The sequence below is a fragment of the Carica papaya genome, chromosome 3, assembly GCF_054855325.1.
Source record: "Carica papaya isolate Zhongbai chromosome 3, ASM5485532v1, whole genome shotgun sequence".
NCBI lineage: Eukaryota > Viridiplantae > Streptophyta > Magnoliopsida > Brassicales > Caricaceae > Carica > Carica papaya.
Genome location: NC_142311.1, coordinates 236,203 through 249,101, shown reverse-complemented (window position 1 = coordinate 249,101; position 12,899 = coordinate 236,203). Strand labels below are relative to the sequence as shown.

Below are 12,899 nucleotides of genomic sequence, written 5' to 3'. Positions count from 1 at the left end.
TGTAATTAATGTCGAACACATAATACACCAAGTACTGGAAAAATGACAAACTAGCGAGGTATTTAATATTAATATTTTCTATTTATTTTATAAATGTTATAACACGTGAGAAATTAGAAAAAAATTTGAAAAAACAAATATATTTTCAAGGAATAAAATAAATAAAATTTGTTCAGAAATCAACTATCTTAAAATAAAAATGACACAAAATAAATATGTATTTACAAAAGGAATTTAAGTGATTCTAAATATCGGGCAACAAAAATCCTTTCAATCTGAAGGAAGGATTAACCCACTTCATCCCATTAGCAGGTTTTGAGCAGAACCCTCGAAGCAGGGTCTGATTGCTCCCTCCTATCTTTCATATTTTATATCAAAAAGAAAACACTAATAATGATCACCCAAAAGCACCTTCACACCTAAGAATTTTCAAATGCTCGACCAGCAGAACTCACGTACAATGCACAAACAAGAAAAAATTGCACTCCATCACCGCCATCTGGAGATCTTCTGCCCCAGAAAAAGAATAAAAACCTACCTACAACCTTACTTCGAATTCCCCCGCGCGTGTGACAGCTCGGAAACCTTTGTAAAGACGATTAGGTACAGTCTTCAGATCCAGTTTTTCAATTTGCAAGCCGGAGAGTGCAACGCCCATAATCCTAAAACCCACTTGAAATGTTGGCAACACATGTAACCTCTGTAATCCTGTCTCAAGCACTAAGCTTCCGGTCATTGAAGGAGTTCTATCCTTTGGGATCTTCCCAATCGACCAACAGCAGCTCTGTCCCAAATATGTTAATCAAATTAATCAGATGGGGACACACTTTTAGACGAATGCCAAAAATATCAATAGCAAGTACAGTAACTGATATCATTTAGCACTTATCACACTAAATCAAGGCATAGCATCAAGGGGACTAAAGTAATTTCATTTACACACCTTGTTGGAGAGGATGTTTACAGTTCCATGATTTGAAGTCAGATCAGCAGATAAAATGCAAGGAGGAAGTTGAAATTGTACAGTTATCGAGTCAATGGCTTTTCCAGGATCATTTCTTATTCCAACCAGCACATTGATGCGACATGTCCCAGCATCTGATGTCAACTGTGGCTTTACATATAATGGTATGGTCTTCAACTTTCTAACCCTGCATAGATATGAAAATACAGCATCTGAGAAAGAATAAAAACCAAAATGTAACTCTCTGTTACACACCCAAAGCATCTCAGCAGTAAAAGGTGGAAAACTAGCAGTTGCAGTAGACTTCGTCAGCAAGTAGTTGAAGTCATTATCCCATTTTCAACAAGCAGTTGAAGCCATTATCCTATTTCCTAGTTTCATGTTTTTTTCCATTATCCTTATTGCTTAAAGGTAGGAATTAGCACTTGTATTTTTATGTATTTAAACTCCTCCGAAACAGCAATGAAGGGAGACAATTATTGAATCTAAAATCTTGTGGTTTATTCTCATCCGAAGAGAATTTCTTTACTAATTTTCTTTGGCTTCTGACTGGGAACTATCATTCTCATTTGTGACCATTAACTTCCACTATAGGAGAGAAGTTCAAATTAAGAAGCAGAACAATGATGATATAGCTGTATACTTGAATCCACATACCTGTAACTCATAAGCTTAAACTGTCCATCAGGAGGCACAAATGACAGAATTTGATGTGATTCCCAAGGTCGATATCGGACACAGGGATGGAATCTAACATCATCCATGATAGACGGGTTTGTGAATGACAGAGTCAAGTCAGGCAGACCAGAAAGCTGGCAGTTCACTTGAATTTCACCATAAATCTCGCATTTCACCAATACTCCGTCCCTGATCAATGTGCAGGACAAAAACTTTGCTTATTAGCCTTCCAGATAAACATGCAATGTATAAAGAAATAACACCAAGGTCTAGATGCTCAATTCCAAAAACATGGAAGCAGCACAAGAATAGAACATAAATGCAGCTTGAGAGAGCACATGCGATGGCAAAACAAGTAATAGGGACAAAGATGTTAATCTTCAAAGAGTTGGCATTTTCTCAACGTCTTCTCTATTTGTTACTTTAATTACTGACTTGATACTGCTCTATTTGGCACAACAAACTAAGTACAGAAGTCAAAACAATCTATTTAGTTTACAGTGAAAAGTTGATTGTTAGGTAAAGTTAGACAGTTGACCTGTTTATAACTGCATCCATTTCTTCAACAAGATCAACATAAACTTCATTATTAGCATATTTGGGGTCCGTTGTTCTCCATGGAACACAAGATGCAGTTGCACCTGGAAGGGTGTCACTCACGTTAGAACTATTGCCAGTCACCACACTCAACACTTTGCTCACAATATTTGGTGGAGATATCATCTCCCTCAAAATGTTAGGTTCTGTAGTTAGAGGAAAGCCGTTGTCTATCATCTCATCCAGAAGCTGCAAAATTAAAATTTCTACCAATTAGCTTCAATCGACGCACCGGCCCAGCAACATCAGAAAAACATGAAAAAAGAAATTTATATATCATATAAGTGCATGAAGAGGAAACATCAAACACAATCAAAAGAATATTATGGGTAGTTTCCTTACATATGAAAGAATGTGATCAAACAGCTAGACTTAAGAACCAAGGCAAATACCTCATACACAATTACAAAGTTATCCTTTATCAGATCCTCATTTAATCCCCCAAGGTAGATGGAGAGCACGTCAGCTACTCTGCAGAGGAACTAAAGTCCTGGAAGTTAAACTTAATCTTCGGATCTTCATTGCAGTTCAATGCATATGCAAAGACATGAAGACATTCTAAGAATCTGATGGGAAAACATGTTTTCTGGAGACTACTTATTTACCTCAATTCCCATCAAAGGAGGCATTTCAACTTGGGTGCAAGCTAAAAAAGTGACCCCCTCGCGAACAACTTGAAAAAGGTAATGTGTTGGCGAAGCAATCACTGGTTGTGACTATTGATAACAGCAAAGAAAGTATTAAACCATCACAACGAAAAGAAAGAGGAAAAAAAAAAGAAAAAAAAACCACCCAGAAACAAACACGAAGTTGAATTGATAATAAAAGCTGAAAAAATAATTGGGAACCCATAAATTAGAAGTTGGAAAATAAAGCTTAAAATTTCTTTGGACTTGAAGTGATCATAAAACTAAAAAATAAGAGAAGTACGAAATACTCAAACGTGAAAAAGGAAAAAAAAAAAAAAAAAGTACTTGAATTGAGCAGAAAATTGAAGGAGAAAGGTAATTTTAGGAATTAAAAGCTAAAAAGTAAAGCTAAATCACATGAATTGAGCATAAACTAAAGACAAACGGGGACCAGAAATTGAAATGGGAAGAAAGAAGACAAAAGTTATAAGTACCTTGAAGGAATCGGGTTGCGAAATAGAATGATCCCAGAACCAAGCACAAATTGATCGGTCTACACGATGCCCAGTAAACTGTTTCTCCAGCATTACCTCTCTGTAAAAACTCCTAAAGTCACGACATGCTATATACTAAATCCACATGTATTTAACCTTATTTTCTTCTTTTCGGATCGATTTTCCTCGAGACGATTTAGATTTTGGGAATTCAAATAAGAAGCACGAGCAGGAAGCAAATTTAAATTCTTTATTACAGACGAAAATGCAGTAGGAGAAAAATTTGTTACCCGGAATCGGATAGGAGAAATATACACTGCAGCATCTCTTCCCCTCTTTCTGCTTCTTCTTCCGCTGCATCTGACAGGAGAAATCTCCAAGCAGCTGGTAATTATTTTTTACTATTGAGGCAGCAGGCTGTAGCCCGACCCGGAACAGGCCGTCTCTTTCAAGCCCAAATTCATTATACAAACTTTATTATCTTATTATATCATACAATTTAAGTTTATGCTTTGTTTCATTTAACGAAGTGCATATATGTCGATAACCTTTTAATGATGTCACGATTTAATAATATACGATTTTACGGATGTTTAATTTTTTTAAAAAAAAAAAGATTAGTTACAGTAACTATTTCACTAAAAATTTTAAATTATATAAAAATGATAAATTTAAAATTCTGATAAAAAATAACTGACCATTTGATTTTGATGTCAAATTATTAATCATCAACTTTAAAATAGTACGAGGATAAATTTAGGTAATAGAACTAATTGGTTTTCCAAATTCAGAGGAATAAAGTATGACTTTTTCCTATTGCATCCATCATAAATAGCCTCTGATGAGGAAGAGGAATTCACAATTCCTAGTGCAAGTTCTCAAAAACAAAAACAGAAATAATGAGTTTGAAGACTTATGTGGGTGTTTTGTTCTTCTTAGCATTGTTAGCATGCAATACTAAAGCTGACGATTTTTTTGTGACCAAATACGGTGCACAGTCTGGAAAAGATATTAGAAAGGTATTTCGTATATTTATTTTTTGACAAAAATTAATGTCTTAAAAAATTATTTAATGTTAAGTTAATATAGTTTTTTTATATATTTTTTTTCTTTTATTAGGCTCTTATGAATGCATTTAAGGAAGCATGCACCTCACCAGAACGAAATAAAGTTGTAATTCCCAAATCAACATATATGTTAAGCCAAGTGACCTTACAAGGCCCTTGTAAGGCTCCCATTGAGATTCATGTTCAAGGCACAGTGCAAGCTACCAAGGACAGTAAAGCATTTGTAGGTCTAGATCATTGGATTGCCTTTCAAAATATAAACGGTTTTACATTATCTGGAAGTGGAACTTTTGATGGTCAGGGTGAATCTGCTTGGGATATCAATAATTGTCACAAGACTCAACATTGTGTTAAACTTCCTATCGTAAGTTTTTCTCCGGTTGTTGTATTGGTTTCATTTTTCATTTTTTTTTTCTCATCATTTTTTTTAAACAGGGCATAAGATTTGATTTCATTACTGATGGAGTTGTCAAAGACATAACTTCCTTAAATGCCAAGTACTTTCACATTAACGTATTGGGTTGCAAGAACCTTGTTTTCCATCATGTTACCATCACTGCACCAGAAACTAGCCTCAACACTGATGGAATTCACCTTGGTCGATCAAATGGTGTTGTGATTAGCGATACCAACATAGCAACTGGTGATGATTGTATCTCTATCGGAGATGGCATGAGGAATTTGACCGTAAAAAATGTGGTGTGTGGACCAGGTCATGGTCTCGCTATTGGAAGTCTCGGTAGATTAGTGAAAGAAGAGCCAGTTGACTTGATCAAAATGCAACACTGCACCATAAAAAACACCATGTTTGGTGTTAGGATCAAGAGTTGGCCTTCAGCTCCTGGAAAAACTACTGTATCTAACGTGCGGTTTGAAGATATTACAATGCAAAACGTTAGCACTCCAGTTCTCATAGATCAAGAATATTGTCCACACAACTTATGCAGTCTCCAGGTACTATAAATATATTTAATTCATTTTTTATTCAATTATAATAAATTATTATTAGATCTAATTTTGAATTCTTTTATTCAGAGACCGTCCTTAGTTAAGATCAGCAATGTTGTCTTCAAGAGCATCCGTGGTACTTCTGCAACAAAGGTGGTTGCAAGGCTTGCTTGTAGCAGGGGAACACCATGTCAAAATGTTGAAATAGGAGACATTAATTTAAAATATACAGGAAAAGATGGACCTGGAACTTTCGAATGCGATAATGTCAAACCCAAGCTTTCTGGCAAACAAAATCCAGCTGCATGTAGCTCTCCTATCTCTATGTCATCTGGAGCAAAATCAGCTTGAATTATTTTATTTTGGTTTAACATGACGGTAATAATTTTTTTTTTAAAGAAAAATAAGTTATTTATCAATTTTTTTTTAGTATCGAATTGAAACTGATTAAATTATAAATACAACAGAGAGCACAATCAATCTACTACTTGTAGATCAATTGTTTAGCCATCTATATTTAATTCCTACTTGCAGCGTTTGATTTATTCTCGCTCAAATTTTATTTACTCTTCGTACTTCGGTATACTTGTAGTTATTTTAGTATAACTTGAATTATTAGTTATTTTATAAATTTATAATTGTTAAGAGTGAATATATAAATATATAACACAAATAACAATAAATCTAAGAACCTGAGGCAAAACAAACCACATCATTAATGTGGGATCGTGGTGGGATGGTTTGGCTCATCGGTATGACAGCAAGACTTAAACCATCATAGAGAAAATTTATTGGGCCTAAAGAATTTTGAACCAGAATACTCAGAATTAAGAACATTTATACAGTCAGCCTAGATTCAACCAACATGACAAAAATTGCTGCGGCAGCCCAAGCAAAAAGGTCCACAAAAAAAATGTTATACGTTGGCAATCATTTGTTTCTAACGAGAGGCTCAGGTGGCTTACTGTCTTATCATCCAAACCTGTGCTACAATTACACGCAGCCAAGGAACAAAGGATGGGGCAGACCATCATCGTCATCATTCAAAATTCAGTTATTCAACAGTGGGGGAAGGAGATTAGAGAGTACCCATGGCGACTTTGGTGGTGTTGCAGCAGCCTAAACAACCCTCTTTCTCTTTTCTTCATTCCTCCCTTTCTGATTTCAGTGGCACCAAACTTCACACCCAAGTTCAGGTCCATACAAGTTTTTTTTGTTCTTTTGAGAAAATTTTCTTGTGGTAAAATGTGAACTTTTTCCTTGCCGGTTGTTCTTTTGTATGGGCGTCTGTTATATTCTCAGTAGCTCGCTAGATGCTTGAGTTAATGTCGCGTAGAACTTATTTTCTCTCAAGTCAAATGTTTTATCATGTGCTTCATCTACATGATGAATTCATGTCCATTTGCAGTGTAAGAGAAGAGTATATCAACCGAAAGGATTACTACATGTTACAGCATCAAGTGCCAAGAAAATTCTCGTAATGGGTGGCACTCGATTTATTGGTGTGTTTTTGTCAAGACTTCTTGTCAAAGAGGGTCACCAGGTGTATATATCACTCATATGTTTGTTTGAAATGTGGCATGGATTCAGTATTGTCAAGCACTTGGAAGTAAATATGAATTTCGTTTTTTGGGGCAGGTGACCTTGTTTACTAGAGGTAAAGCACCAATCACCACACAGTTGCCTGGTGAATCAGATCAGGACTATACTGATTTTTCTTCCAAGGTTTTAACACTTCGGCCTTAAACCTCTAATATAAGATAAGGAGCTTGTGTTGTTTCTGATATGTAAATCTTCTTCGAGTAAATGAACTAGCTAGTGTTCTTAGCTTGAATTTGATTTGTTTGTTGTCATGATTTGCTAGATCTTGCACTTGAAGGGAGACAGAAAAGATTTCGAGTTTGTGAAGTCTAGTCTCTCGGCTGAAGGCTTTGATGTTGTGTATGATATAAATGGTGAACATAGTTCTCTACTTACAGCTACTCTAGTATATAAGACTCACACGGCAGGGTAGCTTTCTCTGTTCAATTTGCTTCAGCCAGTGACATTCTTTTTTTTTTTTTTTATCTTTGAAGGACGAGAAGCTGATGAAGTTGAACCCATATTGGACGCACTTCCAAAACTGGAACAGTAAGCTCTGAACAGTCATGCTGTAGGATGGTTTAAGGCTTGCTGTCATATTTTACTAGCATGAGAGAGTGGATGGTTTCATGGATTAAATTTGGGAAAAATAAAAAGATAAATAATTCATCTGTTGATTGAAACCTATTTTTATTTTTTCAAGACTGAAGTAATTCACTAATAGGATTACTGGAACAGTAATTCACTAATAGGACGCACTTCCAAAACTGGAACAGTAAGCTCTGAACAGTCATGCTGTAGGATGGTTTAAGGCTTGCTGTCATATTTTACTAGCATGAGAGAGTGGATGGTTTCATGGATTAAATTTGGGAAAAATAAAAAGATAAATAATTCATCTGTTGATTGAAACCTATTTTTATTTTTTCAAGACTGAAGTAATTCACTAATAGGATTTGATTAATCCACCTAGGCCACAAGATCATAAATTTTGAAGAACATATATTTTTCCTTTTGCATTTTGTATGAAAATAATGGCTGTGGAAGATTTTTCATTTTCTACAAAAAGTGGTATCTTTTTTTATTTCAGAACCTCTGTTAATTTGCAGGTACATATACTGCTCGTCAGCTGGCGTTTACCTCAAGTCTGACCTTTTGCCACACTTTGAGGTAATATGATGATAGTCTGACTGAGAGGTCCATATCACATGGAAAAGAAGAATTTTTGTTTAAGTGACACAAATTGCTGAGAAAGATGAGCGTTTAGGATCTAATATAAATTACCATGTGGATTTCTAGTTTGGCTTCTAAGTTCCAGCAATATTCTTTTTCTTTTCCTGTCACATTGATAATCTTGCACGGTTAAATCCTAGCATGTTGCTTTCTGCCCTTTTGATATGGTTTTGGACTAATCTCCAGAAGGTTTACGTCTATACCTTGCATGGTGTACTGCACTGTTGTTAGCTTCTTCTCATTCCCTTTTGCTTCCCCACTTTCTGTGTCTGTTTTTTCATGATATTTATCATGAGTCTGTATCGCTCCTTATAGTCAGTTCCTGGTTATAGACGGATGCAGTTGATCCGAAGAGCAGGCACAAGGGAAAGCTTGAGACAGAAAGTTTACTAGAATCAAAAGGCGTTAACTGGACTTCTTTAAGGCCAGTATACATTTATGGACCCTTGAACTACAACCCTGTGGAAGAGTGGTTCTTTCACCGATTGAAAGCCGGTCGCCCAATTCCTATTCCCAACTCAGGAATGCAAACAACCCAGCTTGGTCATGTAAAGGTTAGCAAATTCATTATTCTTCTCTGCATTAAGACTTGTTCTTCAAGCAACTCTGAGGAATTAGTAAGATTTTAATATTTGATTGCTATGCCTGTTTCTTTTCACCTCCTCTGGTAGATTAATTCTTTGCTGATCAAATTGTTTATTTGCTAAAAGGCAACTTTATTGTTGAAGTGATTCTCTAAGAAAAGGAGCAACGTTTTGTTCCAATAGGAACAACTGGATATTGGATTAGTTCGTACCCTGTTATAACGGTTCCCAACTCAAAAAAAATAAAGCTTGGATGATGTTTTTCCAAAAACATAAAAAATGCACTTTTATAAACGAAGTGATTGAACAATCTCAGGATTTGGCAAAAGCTTTTCTTATGGTTCTTGGAAACGAAAAGGCCTGCAAGCAAGTATTCAACATCTCCGGAGAGAAGTATGTCACTTTTGATGGGTTAGCGAGAGCATGTGCCAAGGTAACTCTGACCTCACTTTACTAAATAAAAAAGAACACATGTTGTCTTTCCTAGTATAAAGTCTTATTAGATGAATGTCTTGTCTCTTTCTCCTTGTCATTCGTTGATTCTCTCCCAGGCTGCTGGTTTTCCTGAGCCCGAAATTGTTCACTATAATCCGAAAGAGTTTGATTTTGGCAAAAAGAAGGCGTTTCCATTCCGTGACCAGGTAAAGAAGAATATACACAGGAAAGAAAAAGAACCAGTTTCCCCTAGTTAAAGTAACAATCCTTTTGGTATCTCTCAACAGTGTCAACATTTTCTCATTACTGTGATGAAATGTAATGCAGCATTTCTTTGCATCCATCGACAAAGCAAAGCACGTGCTCGGATGGGAACCAGAGTTTGATCTTGTTGAAGGTCTTGCTGACTCGTACAATCTAGACTTCGGCAGAGGAACATACAGGAAGGAGGCTGATTTCTCAACTGATGATATGATTCTTGGCAAGAAGTTTGCCCTCCAGTCCTAGAACTCCAATATTTGTTTTAACCAGTGAGATTCAGGGTCTCTTTTGGGATGTAAAACATTGGCATCTGAAATGCACCAGCTATGGGGAATAAATAAAAACTGGACTTGACAGTGCAGTTTCAAAGAAATAATTTTTGAAGGAGCCTTTTATCATTTTACCTAAGCTGTCATTTTATGTGAAAATATATAAATAAAAAAGAACCAAATGTATGACCAGACCCACCCTCCTTCGAGCATTTCAAAGTTTGAATATCGAAAATTATCCATGGAGTCACTGTACCTCAGGAAAGACTTGGCCTCCAAGTTAACAGAGAATTTTATTATTTGTGATGTAAGCTAAAACTGGTGTGCCTAAGGGGGGGGGGAGATCTTAACCCAATCAAAAGAACAAAATCAAAAAAACAACAACAAGGTAATCGAATGTCGTAGAATATCCTCATCAAAATTTACAACTTTCCATTTTAAAAATGGTGGGTTTGGTATAAAGTTCAGAAAGGAAAACATCATATAAGATGTAACCCATTAAGATTGCCACAGGGTTTATCCAAATTTGAAAAAGTAAACTGGTCGGTTAGTCTAAATTTTTGAAATTTCTCGCTATCTTAATTAAATCCTAAATCTATTTTGTTTACATTAATTAAACATGGTGGGTGGCTCAACTAACCAAACTAAACTTATCACGCTGCCTCCGACCGTCGGATCAATTCGCGAAGCGTTACCCTTTTGAGCCACGTTGGCGAAACACCGCCCTCTCAGGTGTTTACTTGCTCGATAAGGCAGACACGTTATGGATATTGTAGACCCCACAAGCGAAACAACACTTTACAACCGACTTTTACGATTCTGACACGTGTCTCCGTGACATCATTCGTAAACAGCGGCGCGCCTTCCTCGTGTAGATTGGACGCCCGGGAGGGAGCCACGTGTACACAGAATCTTATGTCAGCTATTAATTTTAGATTTCGGTGGGACTTGTCGGTGGCAGTTGAACCGGTGGTTTGCTAAATGCCGCAGACGAGAAGCTTCCTTGTACTGACCGTTGGTTTTTGAACGAGTGTCGAACAGAAATTACTAAAACGACGCCGCGTGGCATGTACAGCGTAAGTAGGTAATATCCAAAATATGAGGCAACGAGTCAAAGTAACGACTGGTCTAGAGGGGTTAGATTATTAGTTCACACTCCGAGTTAATTATATTATCTTTAAAATGAATAAATAAATAAATTAGTCTACCAGTATTTTTCTTTTTTTAAATATATATTATTGATAATAAATTTAGTAGAGTGTATCTGAGCTCCCATTTTCTATATAAACACCATAAGTGGCCTCCTTCCTCCTGCAATTCCAAGACAACAAGTTCAGGTTGAGAATACTAAGAAACAACACTTCCAGCTAATTAACATCCGTCTTTTTGTTGAAAATCAAAGATGGCTCCTGACATGAAGACCACAACCCTGGCCCTAGCTAAGGCTGCTAGTCTCCCAAACAGGGCCTACGTTACATTCTTGGCTGGCAATGGAGACTACGTGAAGGGCGTGGTAGGTCTGGCCAAGGGTCTGAGGAAGGTGAAGAGCAAGTACCCACTTGTGGTGGCCATATTGCCGGACGTGCCGGAAGATCACCGGAGAATATTGGTGGAGCAAGGCTGCGTCGTGAAGGAGATCACGCCGGTTTACCCGCCGGATAACCAGACCCAGTTTGCCATGGCTTACTATGTGATCAACTATTCCAAGCTTCGTATTTGGGAGGTTAGAACTTTTGGAAACGTACGCGATTATTATATATATATATTTATTTTTGTTGAATTGGGTATTTGACACGTGGGTTCAATTTGCAGTTTGTAGAGTACAGCAAGATGATATACTTGGATGGAGATATTCAAGTATTTGATAACATCGATCACCTGTTCGAGATGGAAGATGGGTACTTTTACGCGGTGATGGATTGCTTCTGTGAGAAAACATGGAGTCACAGTCCTCAGTATCGGGTCGGGTACTGCCAACAGTGCCCCAACCGGGTTCATTGGCCATCTGTGTTAGGTCCAAAACCTCCTCTTTACTTCAACGCTGGCATGTTCGTCTTCCAACCAAGTCTTCCCACTTACCATCATCTCTTGAAAACCCTCCAGCTCACTCCTCCAACCCCTTTTGCTGAGCAGGTCAAATTCAATTCAACCACGTTTTACTGCCATATATAGTTATACTGGTACTTAAAAAATCTTCTGTCCACATGCAGGATTTCTTGAACATGTACTTCAGGGACATTTACAAGCCAATCCCTCCAGTTTACAACCTCGTTCTGGCTATGCTATGGCGCCATCCTGAGAACATTCAACTTGACCAAGTCAAAGTCGTTCATTATTGCGCAGCTGTGAGTATATATAAATTAAATCTGATTAGATGTCGTCTTCAGTTTATATAGTTTAATCACTCACGCACCATGCTGCTGTTCTACAGGGTTCCAAGCCATGGAGGTACACGGGAAAAGAGGAGAATATGGACAGGGAAGACATAAAAATGTTGGTGAAGAAATGGTGGGAAGTATATGACGATGAGTCATTAGACTACATCAACTATACCGCGCCTCATCATGGAGAAGATGATCAGTCTTTGATACTTCTACCATTCTTCGATGCTTTCTCGGAGGCCGGCGTCGTTAACTATATAACCGCCCCATCTGCTGCTTAACCACCGCCATCATGATTATTGCTACCCACATATATGTACTGATTGAATTTAAAAAAAAAAGAAAGTTTTCCTGTTGTTGCTAAATCGAATTTGATCTCCCATGATTATATTCAAAATGGGAGATCCTCTCTCTCCTTTTTTTTTTTTTTTTCTTTTTAAAGTTTTTTAAGGAGTAGGAAGAGATGACCTAAATTATTCATGAGTCTTCTCTCTCGTCTTTGTTTGATTGGTGGTGTAGAGATCGACTGTAAAAAACTTTCAGTTAATGCAAAAAACATATAGTATTAACTAATACTACTCTACATGTTTGTTCAATATTATTACTTAACTCAAATTCATTTATCCACAAGAATAAAAAAGAAAAAACAGTAATTAAAATTTTTTTAAAAAAAAGGAAGATCTTTATATCTTTATTATTCATTCTATAATCTCTCTTTTCGTTAATACCATAAATATATTATTTACTATTTATTTTATAATAAATATATGTTTCATATAAT

At 36.6% G+C, this 12,899-nt stretch overlaps 4 protein-coding genes across 5 annotated transcripts; 3 read left to right on the top strand and 1 right to left on the bottom strand.

Moving 5' to 3' along the window:
• Nucleotides 1–167: 167 nt before the first annotated feature.
• Nucleotides 168–3,810, bottom strand: ZIP4 (Clathrin adaptor complexes medium subunit family protein). Of its 2 annotated transcripts, XM_022043347.2 has the most exons (8): nt 3,653–3,810; nt 3,363–3,462; nt 2,845–2,955; nt 2,632–2,721; nt 2,181–2,428; nt 1,622–1,831; nt 944–1,151; nt 168–784 (listed from the first exon to the last, which is right to left on the bottom strand). In XM_022043347.2, exons 1-8 carry the CDS (start codon nt 3,685–3,687, stop codon nt 539–541), a joined length of 1,248 nt encoding a protein of 415 aa, XP_021899039.1. In that variant the 5' UTR covers nt 3,688–3,810; the 3' UTR covers nt 168–538. The 2 variants fall into 2 exon arrangements, with proteins under 2 accessions (XP_021899039.1, XP_021899040.1); XM_022043348.2 differs by lacking the exons at nt 2,632–2,721; nt 2,845–2,955.
• Nucleotides 3,811–4,212: 402 nt separating this feature from the next.
• LOC148266569 (polygalacturonase-like) lies at nt 4,213–5,922 on the top strand. The gene is made up of 4 exons (XM_088214759.1): nt 4,213–4,381; nt 4,482–4,793; nt 4,865–5,383; nt 5,465–5,922. Exons 1-4 carry the CDS (start codon nt 4,262–4,264, stop codon nt 5,726–5,728), a joined length of 1,215 nt encoding a protein of 404 aa, XP_088070885.1. The 5' UTR covers nt 4,213–4,261; the 3' UTR covers nt 5,729–5,922.
• A 453-nt stretch (nt 5,923–6,375) lies between these two features.
• CRB (chloroplast RNA binding protein) lies at nt 6,376–9,871 on the top strand. Its single transcript, XM_022043334.2, has 10 exons — nt 6,376–6,573; nt 6,786–6,920; nt 7,016–7,102; nt 7,242–7,332; nt 7,453–7,507; nt 8,065–8,125; nt 8,521–8,742; nt 9,089–9,205; nt 9,324–9,413; nt 9,535–9,871. Exons 1-10 carry the CDS (start codon nt 6,469–6,471, stop codon nt 9,712–9,714), a joined length of 1,143 nt encoding a protein of 380 aa, XP_021899026.1. The 5' UTR covers nt 6,376–6,468; the 3' UTR covers nt 9,715–9,871.
• Nucleotides 9,872–11,025: 1,154 nt separating this feature from the next.
• LOC110815437 (galactinol synthase 2) lies at nt 11,026–12,691 on the top strand. The gene is made up of 4 exons (XM_022043233.2): nt 11,026–11,460; nt 11,550–11,870; nt 11,948–12,082; nt 12,169–12,691. Exons 1-4 carry the CDS (start codon nt 11,140–11,142, stop codon nt 12,397–12,399), a joined length of 1,008 nt encoding a protein of 335 aa, XP_021898925.1. The 5' UTR covers nt 11,026–11,139; the 3' UTR covers nt 12,400–12,691.
• The last annotated feature ends 208 nt before the right edge of the window (nt 12,692–12,899 follow it).